This window comes from Haemorhous mexicanus, chromosome 6 (genome assembly GCF_027477595.1).
Source record: "Haemorhous mexicanus isolate bHaeMex1 chromosome 6, bHaeMex1.pri, whole genome shotgun sequence".
NCBI lineage: Eukaryota > Metazoa > Chordata > Aves > Passeriformes > Fringillidae > Haemorhous > Haemorhous mexicanus.
Genome location: NC_082346.1, coordinates 4835349 through 4858200, shown reverse-complemented (window position 1 = coordinate 4858200; position 22852 = coordinate 4835349). Strand labels below are relative to the sequence as shown.

The following is a 22852-nucleotide window of genomic DNA, read 5'->3' as shown; positions in this document are numbered from 1 at the left end:
TTTTAGTCTGGTATTTTCATAGACATACTTTGTAACAGTCTCTAGGCAGTCTCATAGATCTCTGGCTTGGGCCTGAGTTTAACTTTGCTCTGTTCAAAATCTGTAACCCAGATACAGAATTATTTGCGAGACACGAGAGTGCAGCCTGTGAGTGAGGGAAAGCATGGTGTTATCGCAGACAATGAGGTGCTTCTGAAGAGGGGAAAAGGCAAAGAATCCAAAGAGGAGTTTCTTTCATCCTACAGCTGATGGTTACATTGCTGTGGCTCACTCTAAAGGAGTGAATTTCCTTTGGAAGAGAAGTGGTAGATAAGTGCTGGATTTCAAATGCAGTGTTACCATCAGGGCACTCTGCACTTCCAGAGTTGATTTATTTTACAAATTTTTATTTCTATTTTATAAATTTAAATTTATATTTATAAATTTATATTGATATATTTAAATTTATATTTATTGTTTTTTTATAAATTTATTAAAACATAAACATTTTTTGTTTATAAATATTTTATATTTATTTCTAGGAGTTTACTGTCAAGGTTTATGGGCCATATGTGCCTGATGTGTGCCAGAGCAGTTCTCTGCAATGAGCTGCAACTGTTGTGTGATATAACCATCACATGCCTGGTATTGAATGTTTTGTTTTAGGCTGCTGGAAAAAAGGTCAGGCATATGCTTTGAAAACAATCTGGGCACTTCTCAGCTTGCAAAGTTTGTTGTGCTTCTCTCCATAAGATCTTAAATCTCTCTTGTAAGTAGCAATGTGGAAAGTTACAAGTTTTGCTTAGATGTTTATGTATTCTACTGGCAAAGAGAAATGAAACTAGCGAGATTAGGAAGAATGACAAGTTCGCAGCAGCTTCCTTGGGAAACTTAGGGATTTTTCCTCTTCCTTTTTATTCCATCAGCATTCCTGCTATTTTTTTCCTGTTGCCTTTTGTTTAATTTGCTAGTATTGTTTTTTCTTGTAATATGAAGGTGTAACTATGGAAGCTGCAGTAGTTTTGCATTCCCTCTAATAGAAGACACTTGTTCAAACCATCAGTGATAGTGCTCTGACAATGAGTTTGCCTTGAACAACTAGGGTATGTGCACACATGTTACAGGTCTGCCTTTTAGAAACAGTACCATGGATGATCTGAAAATGCAGCTTGAGAGAATTTTGACTGCACTGTTTGACAAATTCAGTGTAAAAGCAGGAGACACTATTTCTGTCATGGCTACAAGTGAACTTTTCTCTAACCAAGGGTTTAAAGTCCTTATTGCCATGAGCTAATACATTACTTATGGCTGCTTTAATCATATTTTCTGTGTCAACCTAGGATTTGGTAAAATCTCAGCATTTGGAACTTTTCTTTCCTAGGGGCTGTATAGAGCATGTGGTCATTTTAAACAACTGTTATTAGTAAGCTGTGTGTTCTGGCTCCCTGAACAATTAAATGCAGTGAATATTGGAAGCATACTTTGTGTCAAACATCAGTATGATTTCAGATTTTGGTGGGGTTTTTTTGTTTGGTTTTGTTTGTTTGTTTGTTTTGTTTTGTTTTTTTTGGCTTTCCCCACTGGTACATCTTTTGGGTTCATTTGCATTTATCTCCTGAACAAATAAATGTAACAAAAATCATTGGGGATTTCATGGGTGATTCTAACTTTCTGATAAAGAGCAGTTAAAATTGGTTTGTTGTTTGTTTTTCATTTAATATCTAGAAAATGCTTAATTACCTGATCAGCTTGGTGTAGATATTGAGGCATTTGTACATCTTGACTCAGGAGTTAACTTGAAACATCAGCTTCTCTATAACTATAAAATTAGTAGCTGACTAAGCACTTTCACTGCCCAGTACTGCTTGAGTTGTGGTGCATGATGGCAAAGTGATCCTGTTCTGGTTTTAATTCAGGTGCTATTACGCAACAATAATAGCACTTTTTGGCCTTTGGGAGAGAAATTTGCTTTTTTTGTTCCTTTTGGGTATATCAACATTACAGACACTGCAGGCATTTGTAGTTCCACTAGCAAAGCTGAAGATTAAGAAGTTGATCCAACTCATACTGGAATCAATTTTTAGTGGAGTTTAATGAGCTCTTACAAATGTATAAAATCAAAGATCCTGTTCACTGGAGTCCATCTGTGCAGTCCAGGATTGACTTCTGGAGCTTTGCATAGAGTGCTGATGGGATTCATCAATTAGTTTGCTCCTAAGTTGCTTTTAAATCAGTACAGAATTGCAGACAACATCCTGCAGTTCCCATGCAAAGCACTTCAGTAGGCTGGTTACATGTGGCCAGCCTGAACACTTCCAGGGATTTTTAGCTTTCCTGTCACAGTCTTCCATAATTGTTAAACAAAATAGTCTGGTTTCAGGTTATTCAGGTATTCAGGTTATTATGTTGTAATTCTTGGAATTCAGATTACAAATTAGTGTGCTCTTTCCTGAAAATAAAATAAGAGTTGTACTTTCACTGTCCTTATAAAGGAATTTGTGGAGTTATGTCCAGGACCTACTATAAAAAACTTTAATCTCTTCAGTAGTGTATGTTTTTTCATAGTGTGTGTTGTGACATTTTTGATCTCTCAATCCAGTTTTCAGTGGGTGAAAGTCTTGCTGCCGTGTCAGTAAGGTAAAAAGCAGTGGAGCCAGGATTTTGCCTCCAAAACTCGGGTGGAAATTTGCTAAAATCTACTAAAATCTTAGTTGGTCACTTAGCTTGCATCCTTCTTGATACAAAGGAATATCACTTGATAGTGATATTCCACTATAGTGGAATGACTTGATAGTGATTAATTTGAATTAATTTAGAGAATGTTTACTCACATGAGCTATCCCAGTAAAAATCTGCTGGCTCAGCCCAAACATCAGCGCTATAGTACTTGAGCGTGGTTGCACAGAGCTCTGCAGGATCTTTTTACCACAATGATGATAGTACAGTATATTGTGAAAGTAATTGTAATGTGCAGTATGTAATTACATGTAATGTATAATTATTTCATAATAGAGAATTGTAGTAAGTATTGCAAAGGTAATTAAAATGTTGTTCACTTTTATATTTTTAAATTCCCCGTTATCACCTTTCTTTGACTTATAAACTAAGAAAAGTTAATTGTTCTCTAACATAGTATTAAAGTGGAGTCTTACTTTATTCTTCATTTTGTTTTGTTTCCAGGTGGAGGCGTAGCTGTTGGAACCCTTCTTCTTATTGGTTAGTATAGAATATATAGATTCTTAAAGCCATATTCTGAAGCTTTTCACTCTTGAATGTATTCATTAAACAGCCTCTCTTTTCACTGTTTTTTGAAGTCAGACTTTAGGAAAGTAGAACCCTCAGGTTCCTTCACTTTGTGTAGCCTTCAGAATGGACTGAAGAATTACGGAGGTGAATCCAAATCTTAATTTTAGACAGGCTTGTGCACCCACAAAGAATACCCCAGAAATCTCTTTAAAAACAGCGCATTTAGCACATTTCAGGACTTATTAGCAGAGTGCACACATTAGTTAAGATTTTGCAAGCTGCTGTTAGATTCCAACTGTGTACCCTCACAAAGAGGTTTTTTCAATTTGGCTGTCTGATGAAGACATGCCATGCAGGACCTTTGAATCTTTTAGTTGCCAGAATCAGCTGAGAGCAAGGTGGTGGAAGGCTGCTCTCTGTCAGGGTGTGGATGAGGCACACTGAGATGATTAAATAGCTTACACCAGAATTCCCTTTACAGACCACAGTGCAGCTCTCTGGGACCATCTCCATTGCAGCTGAGTTGTCCAGCTTTCCTTTCTGTTCGACTGAGTTAACAGAAAACCAGCAGAAAAATGAATTCTTGTATTAATCTCCACCCTGAAGGAGCACTTGAATCTCATAATTGAGAACAGGACTAGATTTCAGCCTTGCCTAGGGACAAACAGACTGACACATGCCTGAGTGATTTGGGTGCTTTCAAAGAAGTTGTGCTGATAGGGTGCTTTAAGAGCCTGCATGTCTCTAGTGAAAGACACCAATAGAAGCTCTTCAGACTGTGGCTTTTCAGCCCTGAGACAGATTTCATCAGTAATTTTCATTCATTTTCTAAAAGGGATGAAAACATTGTGGTCTGGATATTTTATCTGTGTTTACTTTCCCTGTGGAAGACAACCATTGCTTGGGAAACTGAATTTGTATCTAGAGTTTTGATTACGTATTTTGAATTTTGCAACTCAAAAATTGGTCTTAACACTAAAGTTCCAAACAGTGGGATTTGTGGAAAACTTTTTTGAAATCTTTTTTAGCCACTAATGGAATTACAGCATGGTGTAGGGCTCCTGTAACCTGCACTAGAGGCTGAATAAAATTTTCTGTTTGCCATTGAGGAAGGTGATTGCTCCCACTATGGCTTGTTATTTCAAGGCTAGTCTTTATTTCTGCATTTTATCCATTAGAGACAGTTATTGATGTGCCACTGAGTCTTAAAAAATGTTGATTTTTACATAAAGTATATAAATTAGTGTATGGTGTGGTGCAGATTAAGTAATTTGAAAAGTTGCTTGCCAGAAGAAATAACTGACATTACCTAATTCCAACTTTTTCAGCTTGAGAAGAGCTGCAACCTTGCTGTGGTAAAGGAAGAAAAAAAAAAAGTTAGAACCTATTCTATATTACATAAATCAGAGATTTTGAGGCTGGATTCATTTTGTCTTCCCATGACAATATTCACTGCCCCTTCCAGTAGACAGGCTGGGTGGCATCCAATGAATCCACTAGCAGGAAAATTGTCATTAAATGAAAGAAGTGGTCCAGTATTTCAGCACAGGGTGTTGTGGATGTGGAAAACAGTCATGTGGATGCTGATGGCTCAATGGAAGATTTTTCCTGAGAGGATTTTTGCCTGAACTTTGGTCCCTCTGAGTGCATATCTGGCCATACTCAGTGGTAGGTTTGCATTTGCTTATCCCCTGTGTTGGTTGTGTATTTGTGATCTGACCTGAAACTTAGCTTGAGAATGTCTCTTTTAGATCTGAAAATGTTTTTTTTTTTTCCCAAATGAGACTTACCATTTGTTATTTTGAAACATATAATTATAGACAAAAAGTCTTAAAGCAGGAACTATATTTATTCATGACTCATTCCTCTAAAAATTTGGAGACTGATTTTTAAAGTTGGTGCAGGTAACATTGAAATGGCATTGTTAGAATATCCTGTCAGCACACCAAGAAATTCTGTCATGAGATTAGTCTAGGCAAGCTTAATATTGTCAGGATTGAAGCTGTCAGTGATAAACCTCCTAGGAAGATCTTTCTGTGTTGTACTCCAAGTGTTACAAAAAGGGTAAATTCTTCCCCTTCCTTCAACATTCTCTAAGGTGAGAATAAATTGAATTACTTTTAGCTTAGCTCCCTTTGCAAATTAAATGCTCATCTTCATTATTTGACTCATTATCTTGGTTAATTTAACCAAATAATAGTAGATTCAGGGTATTAAAATATTTATTTGAACTGTTGTGTTCTGAAGATGTAGTAATGGCTCAGGTTACTTGATAAGACTGTAAAATATTGTTTGAAATAGAAGTGTGCAAGTTTTTTAACTCAATTCATAATAAAGAGCATTGTGATTTTCAGTTGAACTTAATTCTATAGTAGATTCTTTTGACAGTGTTTTAATTATATGAAAATTAGAGAGTTGAAGCACATGGTATTCTCATGGAAGATCCTACCTACCAGAGCAGCCTGAGACTTCCTGAGGTTTGTTCATCTAACAAGAATTAGGATTTTAACTATTATTTTACTTTAAAAAAAATTAAAGCAGTGGGTTTCTAAGAAGCATTCTGGTGTGGAACCCCATCAAAGCAGCTTGCTCAGGATGGAGGTGAGACCACGTTTGTGGTTTTATCTGAGCCTGCTGCAGAAGATCAGCTTCCTTGTAGAGTCTCCCTTCTCAAAACAAAGTAAAACAAGCACACTCCTTCCCCTCTCCACTCCAGTGTACTTCAAGCTGTTGCATGGGTGTTTTGCCAGCCCAGGAAGAGTTTGCAGGAGGATATTTTGTTTGTAAATTATTTTTATTATTATAACAATATCTATAACATAACATATTAATATATAATGTTATATATTATTACTATTTTAATTATATATAATTAATATATTACTATATAATAATTATTAAAATTTTAAAAAGATTTTAAAAAACATTTTAAATTGTTGTTTTGTTTTTAAAGGTAAGCTTTGTTTATATACCATGTTCTACATAGTGATCTGCAGCACCCTCACTAGAGGTGTCCTGAGCACCTTGTAAGAACCTATTCTTGCTTACCTTTGAAAGCCCAAGTTTTGACAAGGTCACTGACAGCTAAATGCTTTAAAGATTATCATTAGGAGGGGTTTTATTAGTAGCTGAGGTCAGTTATTAAAAGTTAAAGTTGTCTGGTGAAAAACAGGTCTATACTTGTACATTCTAAGCCTTGAAGCAGTTTCAGCTACTTTAATTAGCTACTTTTATTTTTGTTAGGCATGCAATTTAACCTGACTGGTAAGAGCTCTCTTCACTTGCCAATATAACTGAATTTATCATCTTTTTAAAGCTGAAAAAGATAATCTCAAGAGTGGTACAAAACAGTGATTTGCTAAATATAATCCTACAAAATACCAGTTAGCAGAATTCACCTTCCTGAAGTATGGCTAAATGCCAAATATTGTAACTTATGTGTTTGACAACCCTGGTTTGGCATGTGCTAATTAAATGCAAGTGACACAAAGTATATCCCCTCAAGCTTAGTAAATGTGGACATTAGAAAAGTATCTTAAAATGGAATTTGAGATTATTAATCTCATTTTATAACCTGCAGCAATTTAGAGAGATGTTTCATAGCTGGAGAAAGACACACCTTAGGTCACAGGACCACAGTGTAGAACCATCTATCTGGTAAAAAAATTATCAATACTGATAGGCTATGACAGGCTTTTGGCAGCTTTAGGGCAACCTGTCTAGACTTTGTAGAGAGAAAAAAAAATAAGCCATCTGTACATTACATTGTTGCAGGCTTATTCTTTCTTCTTACAGCTCTCATCATTTTGAGCAATTCTACTGCAAATGACCACTGGAGTTTTTCAAAGACCTTCATGCTGCTTAATATAGTGATGTTTGAAAGTCAGGTGTTATAAATACAGCATTTATTGATATTTGTTACCTTATGGTAGGTTTTGTTCCTGACTTTTTATTCCTCTTCCAGTTCTGGTGCTTATTCTGCATCCCTCTCTTGGGACATGAATGCCTCTGTGCAGAGGGAGTTTTTCCTTAAGGTCACATAATTACATATGAATAAGTCTATAATTAAATTTGTTTCCTTAATTTCTAAATAAATTCTATTTTTACAGTGCCTCACGCATATCTGCTCTCTTTTGTTTTCTGTGCCCCAGGTAAAAGCCTTAAGATTCTATCCCTATGAATATACCATGAATTCTATACCATTAATTTCTTTGAGTAATAGCTACAGACAGGTGTGGAGAAATGTCCCTTATGTATTTGGTGGCCTGTTGGAACCCTAGTTACTGAGAATTTCAGACTTTCTGTGCTGGCAGGCACTGAACCCCAAGAGAGCACTGCATTTGACCTGAGGCTATAGAAAAGTCTTCCAAAACTGAATGATAAAACTGAGATTATAAGTGTGTAGTTTAAATAGAAGTGTATAATATTGCATAGAGAGTTTAAATTTTAGAATGTAGTAATATATATAAAACAAGATAGAAGTTTTAGGGTGGAGGCTGGTCCTTCTTCTTCACCTTCTTCTCCATTGTTTTGGGTAATATTGTGTAATTAGATTAAAAAGTCCACATTGCAGACAAGTAGTTATTAGGTTAAAAGTAAAAATAATTTAGGTGTCATTTCCTAATTGGACAGTTTATCCTTAAAAGGCCTTGTAGAGAGAGATATGGCTCCATTTTTGCTTTATTTGAGTGAAGTACTGTAGAACTCACAATTTGTAAGACTGTAATGTAAATAAAAACTAATAAACATCTGAGTCCCAGCAAGAATTTAATTTAATTTAATCCCAACCCTAAAAAAAAGGAAGCAAAGACTCCCCAGTAGCCTGTAAGGTGCAGTGCTGAAAAAAACCCTAAATAGGAATTGCTCTTTATCCTCAGTGCTCAGCTAAAAGGTTATATGCTGGAATTCCCTGTGCTTATAGTGGCAATCCTGCTCTTTCTCCATGACTCTTTCAGCCAGGAAAGCACACTCGTGGAAAGAGACCCATGGGTAGTCACAACAGACTATTTTATTTATGGCCTTATCTGTAGGATCAGAGGAGCTTTTGTCCTGGAGACAATATGCATAACTTCTAGGTAAATAATCTCTTTTCCTTGTGCAGTTTCATGCTTCACTGGTCACTCACCTGCTGCTTAGCTGGAGAGCACTCTTTGTTCCAAAAGAATGGCAGAAAGCTGCTCAGTGCTGTGTGACTTGGGGGGACTGCACCCAGAAAGGGCTGCAGCTGCAAGAGTCTGATTTGTTCATGTGCCTTGGTAGCTGGAAGTGAAGCTCACAATGAAGGACCAGCTCGTTAGTGCAGAGGCTGAGACTAAAGATTTGGGCCAGGCTTGTCCTAAGCATTGAAACGATCTGAAGTGTTCATTCCTGCATGTCCTGAGTGAAGGTAGTTCTTCTGGATGTGGAGGAGTTTGGAAAGATAAAGGTAACAGTTGAAAATTTGTCCTTGCCATTCAAATGCTAAGTCCAAGCATTCTCAGGAAAGTGTTTCATTCTGGGATTCTGTGAAAGTGATCAGTGAGCTGCTGAAGTACCTGTGCTAAGTGATTTGTTTATTTACAAGAAGAAAGCTGTACTCCTTTGATTCTGAATTTAACTATTGAAGCCAGGGTACAATGGATGCTATCAGAAAAGCCCCATATGGATGCACTTTAGATCTTTTGAATACCACAAAAGTTTAGTGACCTAGAAATGAATCAATAAAAAGCATCCTCTATCTGACAAATTGAAGAACTGAGGGATTCTTACAGATGCATTGACTTTAACAATTCCAGCTACACTGTTTGTAAAGGCTTTCTGAGACACATCTAATCCTTAGAGTACTGTAGGGAACTATGAGGTGGTTTATATATAGATCACTTTCCAATTCTTAATTTAATTTTTTTTACTGCAAGTTTACTCTTATGAAAATTTAAGAAGAAAGGAAAGGCTTATGTTAAAATGATATGTCCTTATATTGGATGTGTTTTTAATTTGCTAACTTGAACATTCCATGTTGTTTTGCAAAATATATTTTGGAAGAGTATGGCAGTGTAAGAACCCCTCTAGCCCTGTAATATTACAAATAAATCAATGAATCAACAAAATTATTAGAATCTCAATAAGTCACTTAAAAGGTTTATATAATAGTTCTTCATGGCTTTATTTCTACAGTATGTTTTAACATTTCAGCATTTCAAATAAAATTTGAGAAAAATTCTTCGTAACTATTACAGCCATATTTTTTCTTAGCTTAGTTAAATAATTACCAACACATCATATGATTTCTTGTATTTATCCATGGTTTATGGAGTTTCTCTGTTATGTTTGACCCAAGAAATTGAGTACATTCTTTACTTTCTAAGGAATAATTAATATCAAAAATCATGATCCGGAAAGACTGTCTGTATAGTTGTACACACAGACTTGAGCCATAAAACACTCGGACTAAATGAGACATTTTCTTATTTTCCATTAAATGTCAGTTAAATACATATCAACTCAGTGTTTCTGTGCCTCAGATGGTGAAGAAGGTGAACTTTAACCTGTAGTTAAAAATTGAGAACCCAAGATTTTTCATTCAGCAAGGATGATGTAAATGTTGCAGCTGAGGATCCTTCCAGAGTGCCTGATGAGTGTTCCATTTCCTCTTTTGTTCAAAGGGAGAGAGATCTAACAAAATTGTCTCCCTCCAGTGACATCTGCCACAGTGATGTGATTACAGGGAGCCTTGGTGGCTTCTTTTAGGTACCTCAGACAATTTAAAACAAAAAATGTACAGCTTATGCTGCCACTTTGATTTCTAGAGGTCTTTTCTCTTAAATTGAGAGCTTCATAGTGGGAGATTAGCACAAGGAAATGAATATAGTGTGAATAATATATTACTGAGGACAAAGCAGTAAGAATAACTAGACAGAGCCATGTTTGAGGGGGCAGGAGCTGTCAGTGGTCTGGACTCCAGTTACAAGGGACACTTATTCTGCAATGGGGTTTTATTTCCCTCTTGAAACAGTTTAAGATTTAAGCAGGCTACAGAGACTATTTACAAAATACAACCATAATACTACTTCAAAACTTAGGTAGTGTTAGTTCTGCCACTGTTTCTGCAATGGGAGTGTTTCAGTTTAGCTGATTGAGCCTTGTGTCCACCTGAGTCTTACAGCTGGCTCTACATCCTCAGTCTCATCACTGAGTAGGAAGGCAGTTCTTCAGGAACATTAATGATGGTTTTATAAGCATGCAAGAGTAAACTGGACCTAATATTTAATTAAAAGCTCCAAATTCTCAAGTAAATTTTCAGTTTGGAAATCCATCCTGATGAAATTTTGACAAGGAACTCAGTACTGTCACCAGTAAGGTTTTGTCAGTCCTGTGCTTTTTATGATTCAGAACTGTCCATATTTGTCACAAGACCCTTATTAAAAATTAAAAAAAAAATCAATGTGTTGTTGCAAGTACATTGAAAGCTAATATGGCCTCCTAAGCAGGTCAACAGTATCAAAGGTAAGTTCTGTTAATGCAATCTAAGTTCTTAAACCCCTGAGACTGCAGCAAACTGCAGAGTGGCTAGTACTAGTAGTCAGAGTGTTGTAATTATTCTATTCCCTTTGGCTTGTTTGGATATCCAGTTTTATGTCGTTTTCTGTCTTGGTGACTGGATTATGAAACATTTTTCTCTGTTTGAGCTACTGCTTTAGAGTAACTTCTAGTGACTCTGCTATCCCAAATACTGAATTTAACAATGAAGTTTAATACAGCAGGAAATAAATTCTGGTTTTGCCCAGTATCCCATGGAGGTTGGGGAATATATCTTGGAGAACTGGGTTTTTTCCAGTGGTTTTGAACACTCATGGTTTGCATTTCTTGTTAATCTCAGCACTGAGTATCAGTACATGTGCAAGATACTAGGAGTGTAGCAGTGCAACAATACTTTCCTGTGATTTGTTTCCTAGGTTTCCCCATTGCTATTGGTTTTCATTTTCCTTTATGGATATACACTTTCCTTCTTTCTTTTTCTCCTTCACTCCATTGATTCATTTTGATTGTGGTACATGTCAAAGTTAGAGTATTTTTATTTTCCTCTGTACTAGTTTTTGCAAGTTGGATATGAATGACAACTTTTTAATTTTTTCTCTTTGTTACTGGTTTTTATTTTTAATTTTACTATTTCATATGTGTAGTTAAAGAATATTTTCCAAGTCACACAAATAATAGATTGAATTTTGTTCTCTATAAAGAAATATCTCTCTGTATTTTTCTGCCTCAGCATCCCTGTGTGTTGTCTCTCAGCTGCCAGATAAAGAGATGAAAAAGTGAAACCTAATGTAGCACATTCACTTTTCTCCCAAAAACCATAAAAAGCACTAACAGTGCTATTGTTGATACTTCCTACAATTAAAGAACATCAGAGATTATTCAGATTTCAGTTGTTCTGCACACATCACTTCCCATAGCTTGAAGTTATGCTGTTTTAATTGTGTGAGTTCATTAAGACTTCCTAATTCTGCTAATTTCTGACGCTTAACTTCCACCAGGGAAGCTGAAGGAAATGCTGGTCTTTCTGAAGTCGGAGTTTGTGTTTTCATTTCAGTGAGCCAGTATTCACAATGTCTGCTAACAAGTATTGTCTCACTGCTTAAACTGCAAATTCATGAGTCTTTTGGATTTGTTCTGATTTTGCTCTGGTTAGGTTTCAAAAAAAAAAAACATTTCTAATTGTTTGATTTCTGCAATCCATCCATTTGTTTTTTGTAGTTTTCACAACTTTGGAATAAATGCTGACATAAGAATGTCTCTATTCTGAATGTTACCTCTGTTTAGGCTTAGCATGCCAAATATGGCTGAATTTTGAAAAGCATCAGGTAACAAATATTTTAATCAAGTTTTAAGCACTAGGAATAGAAATGTTAACATAGCTTTCCTAAATTAAGGAAGCCCTTTCCATTAATCCATAAATTCATCCATCTTAGTTGATACTGATGGGAAGCCTTGTAAGGAGGCTGTGTCCCATCCACATCTTAGAATCAAATGCCTGATTGAGGACTATTCCTCTGGCTTGAAAATTTTGAAATAAAGCATTATTTTAAAAGTTTTGGAATCCTATTTTACCTTTGATCTCTGCTGTAAATTCTATACTCCAGAAGATAGACCCAAAGAGGCCTTTTACAGTGTTGTGAACCTACAGGTGGGCAATTTATCTAACAAAAAAAAAAATCCAACCATTCTTGTTTTCACAGAGGAGGATAAATATGGCCTTTACTCCAATTTGTTGTTGAAGTATTTTCTCGCAGAGGGAATTGTCTGTGGACATGACCTGTTTGTTGCTTCTGCCAAAGAGCATCCTGACAACATTTTGAAGGTAAATAAGACTCATTGCTTTTGATAAGTAAAGCTGTAATTCCTTGATGAATTAAATACTTTTAAAGGGTATATATTGTGTAGCAACAAAGGAATTAATCTTGGTGATTCATAAGAATGTGTTGGGAAGTACAGGAGTATTTACACTAGCCAGATTTGGCAATTCAGTTCAGGTCTCTACCTCCCATCTATGGACAGTGGAGTAAGATCCTCCCAAGGCCAAATCAGGCTTGGAACCTGTTTATTTTATTTCTGTATTCCAGTGGCTTAGTGGAATGGTTTCAGTAAACCCAACTGCTTACATTTTCCTGCTGCCCAGGAGGAAGAGTAGTTAAGCTGCCTCCAGTATTTTGTGGTAGAAACAGTGTACAGTTTGTATGGATATTTATTGTAGTTTCCTGTAGAAAATAAAAACATCACTGAACATCTTTACAATTTCCTTTACACTTACATTTCATTCTGACTCTTTTTTGTGCTAGGGAACTTGGTCAGCTTTGGATCAGGTCACACAGAAAGGATCCCTCCAGACTTCAGTGGACTCCCAATCCAACACTGATAGTTTCTGTCATGAGAAAATTGCATAAGGGAAAAAGCCTGATCAACAGTGCAAAAAATGCTGAAGTGTGAGGATAATCTTACAAAATTTCATTAAATATTTTATGTCTTTCTAAGGCTGTGTTTTCCTAATATCAGAAGTAACATATAATTTCCTGATTACTTCTGCATCAAGTGAAGTCTGGCTATTTCCTTAAGTGTCTTCAGAGACTAATTCTGGACAAAATGGTTACTCTTCTGTTTTCCTACCTAGGGATGGTAAATTCTATGCCTTACCTCTTGAACATTATCATCAGTATTCAGGAAAAAGTATATTCTTAATGAAATGAAATTATTGTGATCGTGAAAAATCAGTTTTTTAATGCTAAACCTAAAGAAGGTTCATTTAAGGGTGAAATTTTTTCTCACTTGTGGTTTAGAATAAAGGTTAAACAAACAGGTTAAAATTTCATTTTCAAGTATGAATTACATAAGAATGTGCTATATTTTTTTATTAAGTGGTTTTAAATAACTGATGATCAAGTACTGACTCCCTGATGATACAACACGATTGTTGCAGTTGTTTTTCTCATTGAGATTTAATTATCCCAATTGGTATTTTTATTGCATTGCATTAAATTTTCTTAAAATGGAGTAGCTAATGTACATTCCATTTTTCTTTCATTCACCTTTGATTCAGTTTTTCATAGCCTGTTGTGTTTTATCTGGCTCCTTTATGTGATAACCAGCAGACATTGTTACATACATCTGCCATACACCTTGTACCACTTTGAGTTTGAGGTCAGTCAGTTTGCTGTGCCTTACCCAGCTCTGATTGTCTGATATGGAATCATTTTCCTTCCTAATTTCCAGGGGTAGACACTAGGCAGGAATGCTGCATTCCTCTGTTGTGACTCCATGGTGGTGCTGCCACAGGAGACTGTAAATGGAGGGACAATATTGCTGTATAAACATCATCTTGTTTTGATTTCTGCCTTCCTTTGTGCCCTTGTGTATCCAACAATGTTCTTGTCTGCGCTGTTTACTCTCACCTTGGCTGTTCAACACCTCCTTTGTTTAGCAGACAAGGCACAGCAGAGTTAATTTCTCTGATTTGTATTGTGTCAGTGAAGTAACCCCCACCTTCAGGTGCTTCAAGAAGATCTCTCCTGTCATAAAAATGAGCTGCTTGGGATTTGGATGACTCCACAGAGTTGGGATTTTAATATAGCCTATCTGACCATTGAATAACATGGCACTTCATTTAATGAGATTAGTAATTAATGTATTTTCAGTGTCTGATTGGACTGTATTCTTTACTGGAAAGGCCACAGAGACATGGTAGATACCAACCTGAATTACAGCTTAGGCTTGGGTTTTACTTTGTAAAATTCAAGTATGGATTCAATACATTCCACAGCCAGTATCTAGTTGGCTGGTGTATTTCATAAAGGCAGTTCATGAAGTGTCCATACTGTGTCCATATTCAGTGTCCATATGGTGTGGTCAGTCTGTTTGCATGTTCAGCTCTCTGCTGAAGTGCTGTAATTGCCCTATTCCAATTTTGTGATGTGATTGGAAGTTTCTTGAACCTATAACCAAGACAAATATTGCTGGTAGTAGGAAGGGGAAAAGACATTCTTATAGACCATAATTATCTTGAAATTGTGTATAACTAAAAGACAGGCAGAGGATAAAAAGCCCTGATCAGCTGCCTAAGATATATTATATTACCACCCACCAATTTATCCATCATCCTTTGAAAATATATTCATGCCTTTTGTAGTCAAAGCTTCTTCAGGAAACTGGCATTAAGATGTAATGCTGAAAAATTATACACCTCTGGTAAAACCTACAGAACTATATACATGCTGGTTTTTAGATAGTATTTTAAACAGTGGAGGGCATTTCTGTTCACTCTATAGTCTTCAAAAAAAAAGGCAACTTTTTATTCTAAGGGCATAAGCACTGGGAATGTATATAATATAAGAAATTATATCGTAACTTCTGTGACTGATCATAAAATAAAACTGCTTGCATTGGTAAATGGAAAATTTATTAAATAGTAAAATTACTTCGGGTTTGGCATTAAAATTCTACGACTGCCTAAACTACCTGTAAAATAATTTCTTCACCTTTATTCCTGATTATTTTATTTAGGTTGGGGGATAGAACTGATTTTCACAAGTTTTAATGAAAAAGATGGGTTATTTATAGCTTACCTTGACAATAAAGATTGCTCTGTTAAGTTGCTTTTGCTGTGGAGCCTGTGCAAAGTTGGATGGAGGACACCAAGCTGCCAACAGCACGCTCTGTGTGCAGCCTCTGGAGGTCAGGGATCCATCCAGAGGGACACTGACAGCCTGGAGAGGCTCAGGAGAGCCTCATGGAGTTCAGCAGGGCTAAGAGCAAGGTCCTGCACCTGGGCTGGGGCAATCCGCAGCACAAACACAGCCTGGGCTGAGGATGGATGAAGAACAGCCCTGAGAAGGGATGGGGTGTTGGAAGCTCAGCAGGACCTGGCAGTGTGCACTGACAGCCCAGAAAGCCAAATGTGCCCTGGGCTGCAGCCAGAGCCCCGTGGGCAGCAGGGCAGGGCAGGGGATCCTGCCCCTCTGCTCTGCTCTGCAGATCCCAGCTGGAGCTCTGCATCCAGCTCTGGGCTCCCCAGCAATAAAAGGGCACAGACCTGCTGGACTGAGTCCAGGGGAGGCCCTGCGGTGCTCAGAGGGCTGGAGCACCTCTTCTGTGAAGACAGGCTGAGAATTGGGGTTGTTCAGCCTGGACAGGAGAAGGCTCTGGGGGAACCTTCCAGCAGCTTTCCAGTTAGGAGAGAGCTGGAGAGGGACTTTTCACAAGGGCGGAATAGTGACAGAGCAAGGGGAAATGACTTTAAATTGACAGAGGGCAGACTTGAATTGGATATTGGGAAGAAAATCTTCTCTGTGAAGATGCTGAGGCCCTGGCACAAGTTGCCCAGAGAAGCACCTGCTGGCTGCCCCATCCCTGGAAATGTCCAAGGCCAGCCTGGATGGGGCTCTGAGGAACCTGCTAGTGGAAGGTGTGCCTGTCCATGGCAGGGGAGTTGGACTGAGATGATCTTTAAGGTCCCTTCCAACACAAAACCTTCTGTGATTCTATGATCTGTCTTATAAGGAAGACTTACAGCTCATTATTGTTCTGGAAAACAAGCCAGCATCCCCTGGAGCACTACATTTAACCTGTGGTACCCTGGCCAGTGCTGGATCAGTGACCTTTCCATGTGGTACCTACAAGCCGGACGTGGAAGAGTGGGAGCTCCAGAACTGCTTTTTCTAGAACTGTCTGCTCATCTCTTGTGGAAAACTTTGATTATTGCCTTTCAATGGAATTTCTGTTTTCAAGTGGGAATTTTATTGCAGGATACTTCTGCACTCAGCTGAGATTGCCTTTTGGAGGTTCTCTTCCAAGAAGAGAGGATAAAGGGTGTCACAGTGGAAGGGGGAAATGCAGTTTCTCATGGTGGTGAAGCTGAGAGGGGTCTGTGGGCACCTGTAATGGCTATTAAGAAAAAAAAAAAAAAAACAAAAGACAAAACATAAAAAAAACTCTCCAGGAACACTATTTTTGCAAGTTCCTAAGCTGAAAAGATATCTAAAGCAAAAGTTAAAGTATATTTTAATTTTATATTTTATATACTTTTTTAATATTATACTTTAATTTTATGTTTGTTTAAGTAATTTGGAGAAGAATAAAAAAGTCCTACCTTCAGCAAACAGGGCAGGCCTGAAGAACAGAAAGTGCTCATTTACTCTTTTCCTGCTGAAAAAGTGAATGCAGGAAGAACCTAGCAAAATGAACTTTTACTATTTCCATTTCATTTTATTATTTACATTTTATTTTATTATTATTATTTGTTTAAAACACAACAACAATTAAAACCATGGGGCTGCTGTATTGTGGTGTGTGCAAACAGTGCCTTGAAAGAAAACACAGCTGTCTACATGGACTTTTTTCACTTCAGCAAAGTACATTCAGCCATGATGCTTATCTCTTTCCCTCATGGATATGATCCTAAACCATTGTTTTGTCAAAAGGAAAAATGCAAACCTGGAAGAAATTATCAGGCTGGTGGTCAGGGCTGTCTGTTTTCAGAGAGTAATTCTAATTATTTGCTCTTTGCTGTCTGGTGTTGGGACAGAAGCTATGTATCAATGCTGGAGGTGTTTTTTCAGTTTTAGATGCTCATAAATTATAGCATAATACCTCAAAAGGTTAAAATGTATGTGCAAATAGGGCTACATTCCTAGTCTTTTTTTCTAAATATACTTTCAAAATGCAGGAACTTGCTGTAGTGATTCAGCTGCTGCATGCTAATAAATGGTGTCACTCAATACACAGAAATCCAATTACAGTTACAGCAGAAAGGAACTTTCCTTCTACTGAAGTCTTGTGGTAGCACAAAGATGAGGGTTGAGTTGCCAGGCAGATGAGTTGAAAAATTTAATTTCTTTTTTGTGCAGCTCTTGCTCATCTGTTTACTTTTCTTACTTGCATGTTGGGCGAATCTGTTTTACATTTTTCATTGATAAAATACAAATGTTTCATTATATTGTAATGTACTACTTTCTCCATTATGAACTGTGTTATAATCTTCACATAAAAGTTGTTGAGGTGTGAAAGATACACTTGAAATAAAATATTTTTTCTGTTTAAAAATAATTAAATCTTTTAAAGCAGTAAAAAAAAAAAGCATAGAGCTTCATCTGAAAGCATAAAGGTTCATCTTTGTCAAAAGTTCAGATCAATCTAATAAAAAGTTTTTCTAGAACCAGAGAAAATGAATGTTTGGCTCAGATATCTGATTTCTCATCTGCCAATCCTTGTCTGTTCATCAAGGAAATTTTCTTTCATCATCTTGGTTGTGAACTTAGAGGTTTTTTAAACAGGCATCTCACTTGTGGGCACAGAATTTGTGGTGATTGGGAGTGGGGCTGAGCCTCATCCCCAGTGGCTCCAGCTGTGCAGGACAGGTGAATGCTATGGAAGGTAAGGAGCCATGGAGTGCCCAGGGGTGCTGAGCAGTCACACAGGGAGCAGAGAGCACACAGGGGCAGGGCAGCAACAGGAGGGCATTAAAGGCTGGGCTGAAGGACAGGAGGAGCAGACACTTGGCAGCCTCTTGAAGAGGTGAGGTGTTACTCTGTTTGGGCTGAAGCCTTCTGGAATTGTGTGGGGACTCTGTGGATTGTGGCTGTTTCAACTGTGACACTGACTTGGCCTTTAACTGAGAGTTGGTTATCTGAGGGATGGTAACTGAATTGAGAATCTAAGGTTCTATTTTGTGTGGGGGGAGGAGGAGGAATGTTTGCAAAGGTTTTCATTCTGAGTTATGTGTGTGTTACTTTTTACATATAGTTGGTTAATAAAGTTTTTTTTTTTTCCTTTATTTCTAAGCTTGAGCCTGCTTTGCTCTATTTCTGGTCACATCTCACAGCAGACACTAGGGAGAATATATTTTCATGGGGGCACTGCCATTGTACCAGCGTCAAACCATGACAAAAATGTATCATAAAAGTGATAAAATCTAAATGTTTGGGTTTCAGTGTCCACAAATATCTGTTTAACAAATCTAGTTGGGAACTTTGTAGAGGTGCTTTGCTCATTTAATGGGCTATTGCTTCCAGTGCTCATCTCTGAAGGTTTTCAGGAAAAATGCTGTTATCATTTACTCTGTTTAGGCTCAGGCCTGTGCATTATGCACTGCAGCAGGGTTTTTACAGAGTTTGGGACAAGGACACTCAGTTCCTTCACACAATTTTACTTTCTCATTCTCTGCTGTATTTATCTGTCACATAGTTAAGCATTCATGAACTGATTCAGAAAAATCTGAAATTTTTTAAAATATCATCTGATTGTCTGATAGGCATTCTTGGGTTTAAGTGTTGTGAAATGCAGCCACAGTGCAAGGGAGTTACAGCAAGAGTTCTGTGAATTAAGTGTGGGATTTACTTCTGTGTATGTGGGGTATGGACTATATTCTCATGGCTTAAAAATAGACACTTGGAGTACTTGCAACTGGCTCTTCTTATTTCCTAAACCAGAGGAATAGTGCTTGGAATTGTTTCTCTTCACACAATTCTTGTTTACCCTGGGCTGGCACTCATTAGGTCTTTCTGAATGTCAAGGGAAAATTTCTGTAGACCAGCCTTACCTGGAGATGGAAAGAAGTTATTGTATAAGGGCTGCTGAAAGAAGAAAAATTGGTATCCATTCATTTATGTTATTTAACAATACACCTTGTATTCACAAGTAATTACAATGAAAATAGAATCCTCCCCCCAGTTTGGGAGTAGGGCCCTTTAAACTGACATTTCTATAATGCATTGTTGAAAAGAAAGTATTTACCCTTCCTGATTTACCATCTGGTGTCCTTTAAATGCTAAAAATTAACATGATGAAAAAGAGCCTTAAATTCATGTGAATTTTAGTATTATTGGTATTTTTATGTTAGTATTATCCCTTTAGTATTTTTTTATTTTGTGTTTTTATCATGCTTGTGATAATAACTGCACTTTAAAATAGTTGCATAAACCCGTGTGAAAAACATATTTATTGATACATAAATAGATAATGTTTGAAATTCTGAAGTACTTTGAGTTATGCAGTTATTGAAACCCATAAGGATCAAAGGATTTTATATAAGAGGGATTTCACATACAGCCTGGATTATGTTGCTAAATAATAGCACAGTAGTACTTCTTTAGAATTGTAAAATAGCTTAGAGAGGAGTATGATGCCTATAGTTGGTGTAATGCATTGGTAATTAAGAGGGTGTGAGGTTAAGCTTCATTAACTGCTGTGGGATTGTATCTTGGATTTTATTATCCCCCAGAGAACACAAGAAGTGAGAGAGGTCAAACTGTTAGAATCTGATTTTGCTTCGTGCATCTGCCAAAGCAAGGCAGGCTCAGTGCTGTGGCAGCAAACCCAGGAGGACCTGGACTGCAGCAGGTACAGCTCATCCACCAGTTCATTGCAAAGAGAAAAGCTTTATTGCTGAAATAAATGATCCCCTCTCTGCAGTAAAACCTTCACAGCTTGGTTTGCAGGAAACAAAATTATTTTAATTGCTTTGTCATTTACTGTGACCACTCCAGAAAACTGATTTTTCCTCCCAAACTTTTTTTTTTCATTTTAAAATAGCAGCAAGCTTCCTTCTCTCCAGCCCAACTGCCCTTAATAACTTCAGCACTTGTTTGCCTTTTTGTGTGTTGGTGCTGCATAGCAAAGATTTGTATTTTAGTTGACCCCAAGAAATGCTGCATGTTTTTGGGGTATTTTTATTTTAACTAATGCACTGCTACATGCTTTGTTTTTTTATGTACCTTATGAAAGATTTGTCTTTTTTTAGCCTGGGGGAATGTAACAGTTCTCAGAAGTTGACAGACACACTGATGCCACAAATTTGTCAGTCCCAAAGCTTTTCAAAGCTCTGGGTTGTGGGAGCTGAGATATTTTTCAACAAAAATAGATTAAATAGAGAGATTATGGGATGGTAGCTCAACTCTCCTTTTCTTGGTCCATTGTTCAAATAACACTTTGATTTCCAGATCCTGCCTGAAATTTTGTAAATAAATTCTACTTATTTTGGTAATACTGCCTTCTTCTAAAATTCTGATTTTTGATTGGAAGAACATAAATCTATTAAATCCTAAATTATGTCATTCTTGGACAGTAATGAAGCCTTGCATGGTTCTGAGGAGTTGTGAAGTTCAGGTAAAACCATCCAGCCTTGATTTTTGAAGCTACATTGAGCCTTTATTTTGGAGGCTAATGACAGACATATTTTTGAGGATATATCTGTGTAATGAGAGATACATTTTTGAGGTTATTTCTGTGTAATGGCAGATATATTTTTGAGGATATATCTGTGTAATGGCAGATATATTTTTGAGGTTATGTCTGTGTAATGATAGCTGGGCTGCCAACTCTCACCCTGAGGTGCTCTGTGTCACTTAGGCATGGTCAGGTTTGGAAACAGTTCCTTTCTTGAGAGAAAAAATTGCATTTAATTACCAGAGTCGGAAGAGGGGAAAGACTTTCATTCAAATTCTATTTATTTGTGAAGAATAAAAGTCGATAGAAAGAAAATAAGAAATGTATGGATCATTCAGAATTTTCAGTATTGCCCATTGTAATGGTTTGGGTTTGTTAATTTGAGATTTTGTTAATTTTGAGATTTTTTTTTTTTAGCTAATTGTATCAAGAAGTGTAGTGGGTTTAGTGTTTATTAATTATTAGTGTACTTACTTTCTATTGTGAGGTAGGATTAGGAGAAAGGTAAAGTAGGTTTAAAATTTTAAAAGGGTACAAAGAAAAAATTATTAATAATAATTAAAGAGTAATATGAAATAGAATAAAACTTTTAGAATATTTTCCTTTTTTAAATAACTTTTTTTCTTTTTATTGGCTATGTAAAGAAAGAAAATTTTAAAAAAAAAACTTTTTAACAAGAACTTTGTGAACTCTATGGGTCCTGTCCCTAACTTAACTAAAGAAAGACTATCCTAGAAGTAGTAAACTAACTAAAATTTTAAATTAAGGCTGGGATGCATGAATCAGTACATCCTAAGGAAAAACAGTGACCCTCTAGTTATTTTTTTTGAGTCTTCAGGCAGGCTGAAGAAGGCTTGTTGGCTTCTACTGAGCACAGACATAACTTCAAACAGCTCCTGCATGTTCTGCCTCTCTTTTCTCTTCCAGCTTGGTGTAAATGGAGTTGAGGGTATCTGAAGCTGGTTGCTTTATCAACCAGTGATAAAAGTAGGATGTAAATCTAGAGGTAAACAATCTTTATTAGCTCTGTTTAATATTCTTTATATAGAAAATGATGAAATTACAGACAAACTCTGACCTTGAATAGGATTGGAATTTTTTTTCCCCCTCTCTTTGTGTTCATTCCAAGGATATCTTGGAATGTATTTAACCAGGTTAATAAAACTGGTTGAACTCAGGTAGTTGGTCTTCAAATTATCCAAAGGCAGAGCACCTTCTGCAGGCTGCAGTTTATTATGGACAGAGCCTCCTGAGAGGCCATGGAGTTCACAACCCCCACATCCAAGAGTATAATTCAGGGTATCTTTGCTTTAGAATGGATTTTGGCAAAGAAAATTGCATGGCTGTGAGATGTAGGAGGCCCAGAAATGTCTTAAATCTCAGTGTCCCTTGCATAGGGACAAGAACATCGCTCATCTAAGAAACATTCTTCAGGGGAGCATGGTAGTTGTTAGGTGAAGGCATTTAAAAAGCAGTTTAGAGTTGGTTTGGTCTGAGAGAGTTCTTGGAGTGCTCCTGCTCTTTTCTGCTTTTCCTTCCAAGGAACGAGACAGAATACACCAGACCTGAGCTGATGCATGTGCTCTTCTGTTGTCAGAAGTTTTTTTATGATGTCAAAGTAAAAGCTCTTTCTTGTGTTAGAAATTAAAAGCAAATGATATTGGCAAAAAAAAAAAAAAAAAAAAAAAAAAAAAAAAAAAAAAAAAAAAAGGCTGTTTCAGATGGATTCTTTGATGGATTTTCATCTCTGGCAGCCAAAATCTTTTATCAGCTTCAGGTGAGACCATTTTTTTTTCCTTGATCTCTTAATCTGCTTCATTTTCAGCAGCAGTAAGGACACACCACTGTGCCAAATTGTGTTGCAGTGATGGTGTGTGCACCTCTGATTTTTTTTGGACTGAGTGTTTTGGGTGTCAGCAGCTGGGATTTGTGGTGTCTC

The 22852-nt window shown here is 36.9% G+C and overlaps 1 protein-coding gene across 2 annotated transcripts in view; it reads left to right on the top strand.

The window, feature by feature from the left end:
• Positions 1–22852, top strand: part of ELP4 (elongator acetyltransferase complex subunit 4) — a 140795-nt gene that overhangs the window by 3833 nt on the left and 114110 nt on the right. For both annotated transcript variants that reach the window (XM_059848361.1, XM_059848359.1), the window contains exons 2-3: positions 3160–3195; positions 12441–12562. In XM_059848361.1, the coding sequence (XP_059704344.1) occupies positions 3160–3195; positions 12441–12562 (158 nt within the window). The remainder of the gene's footprint in view (positions 1–3159; positions 3196–12440; positions 12563–22852) is intronic.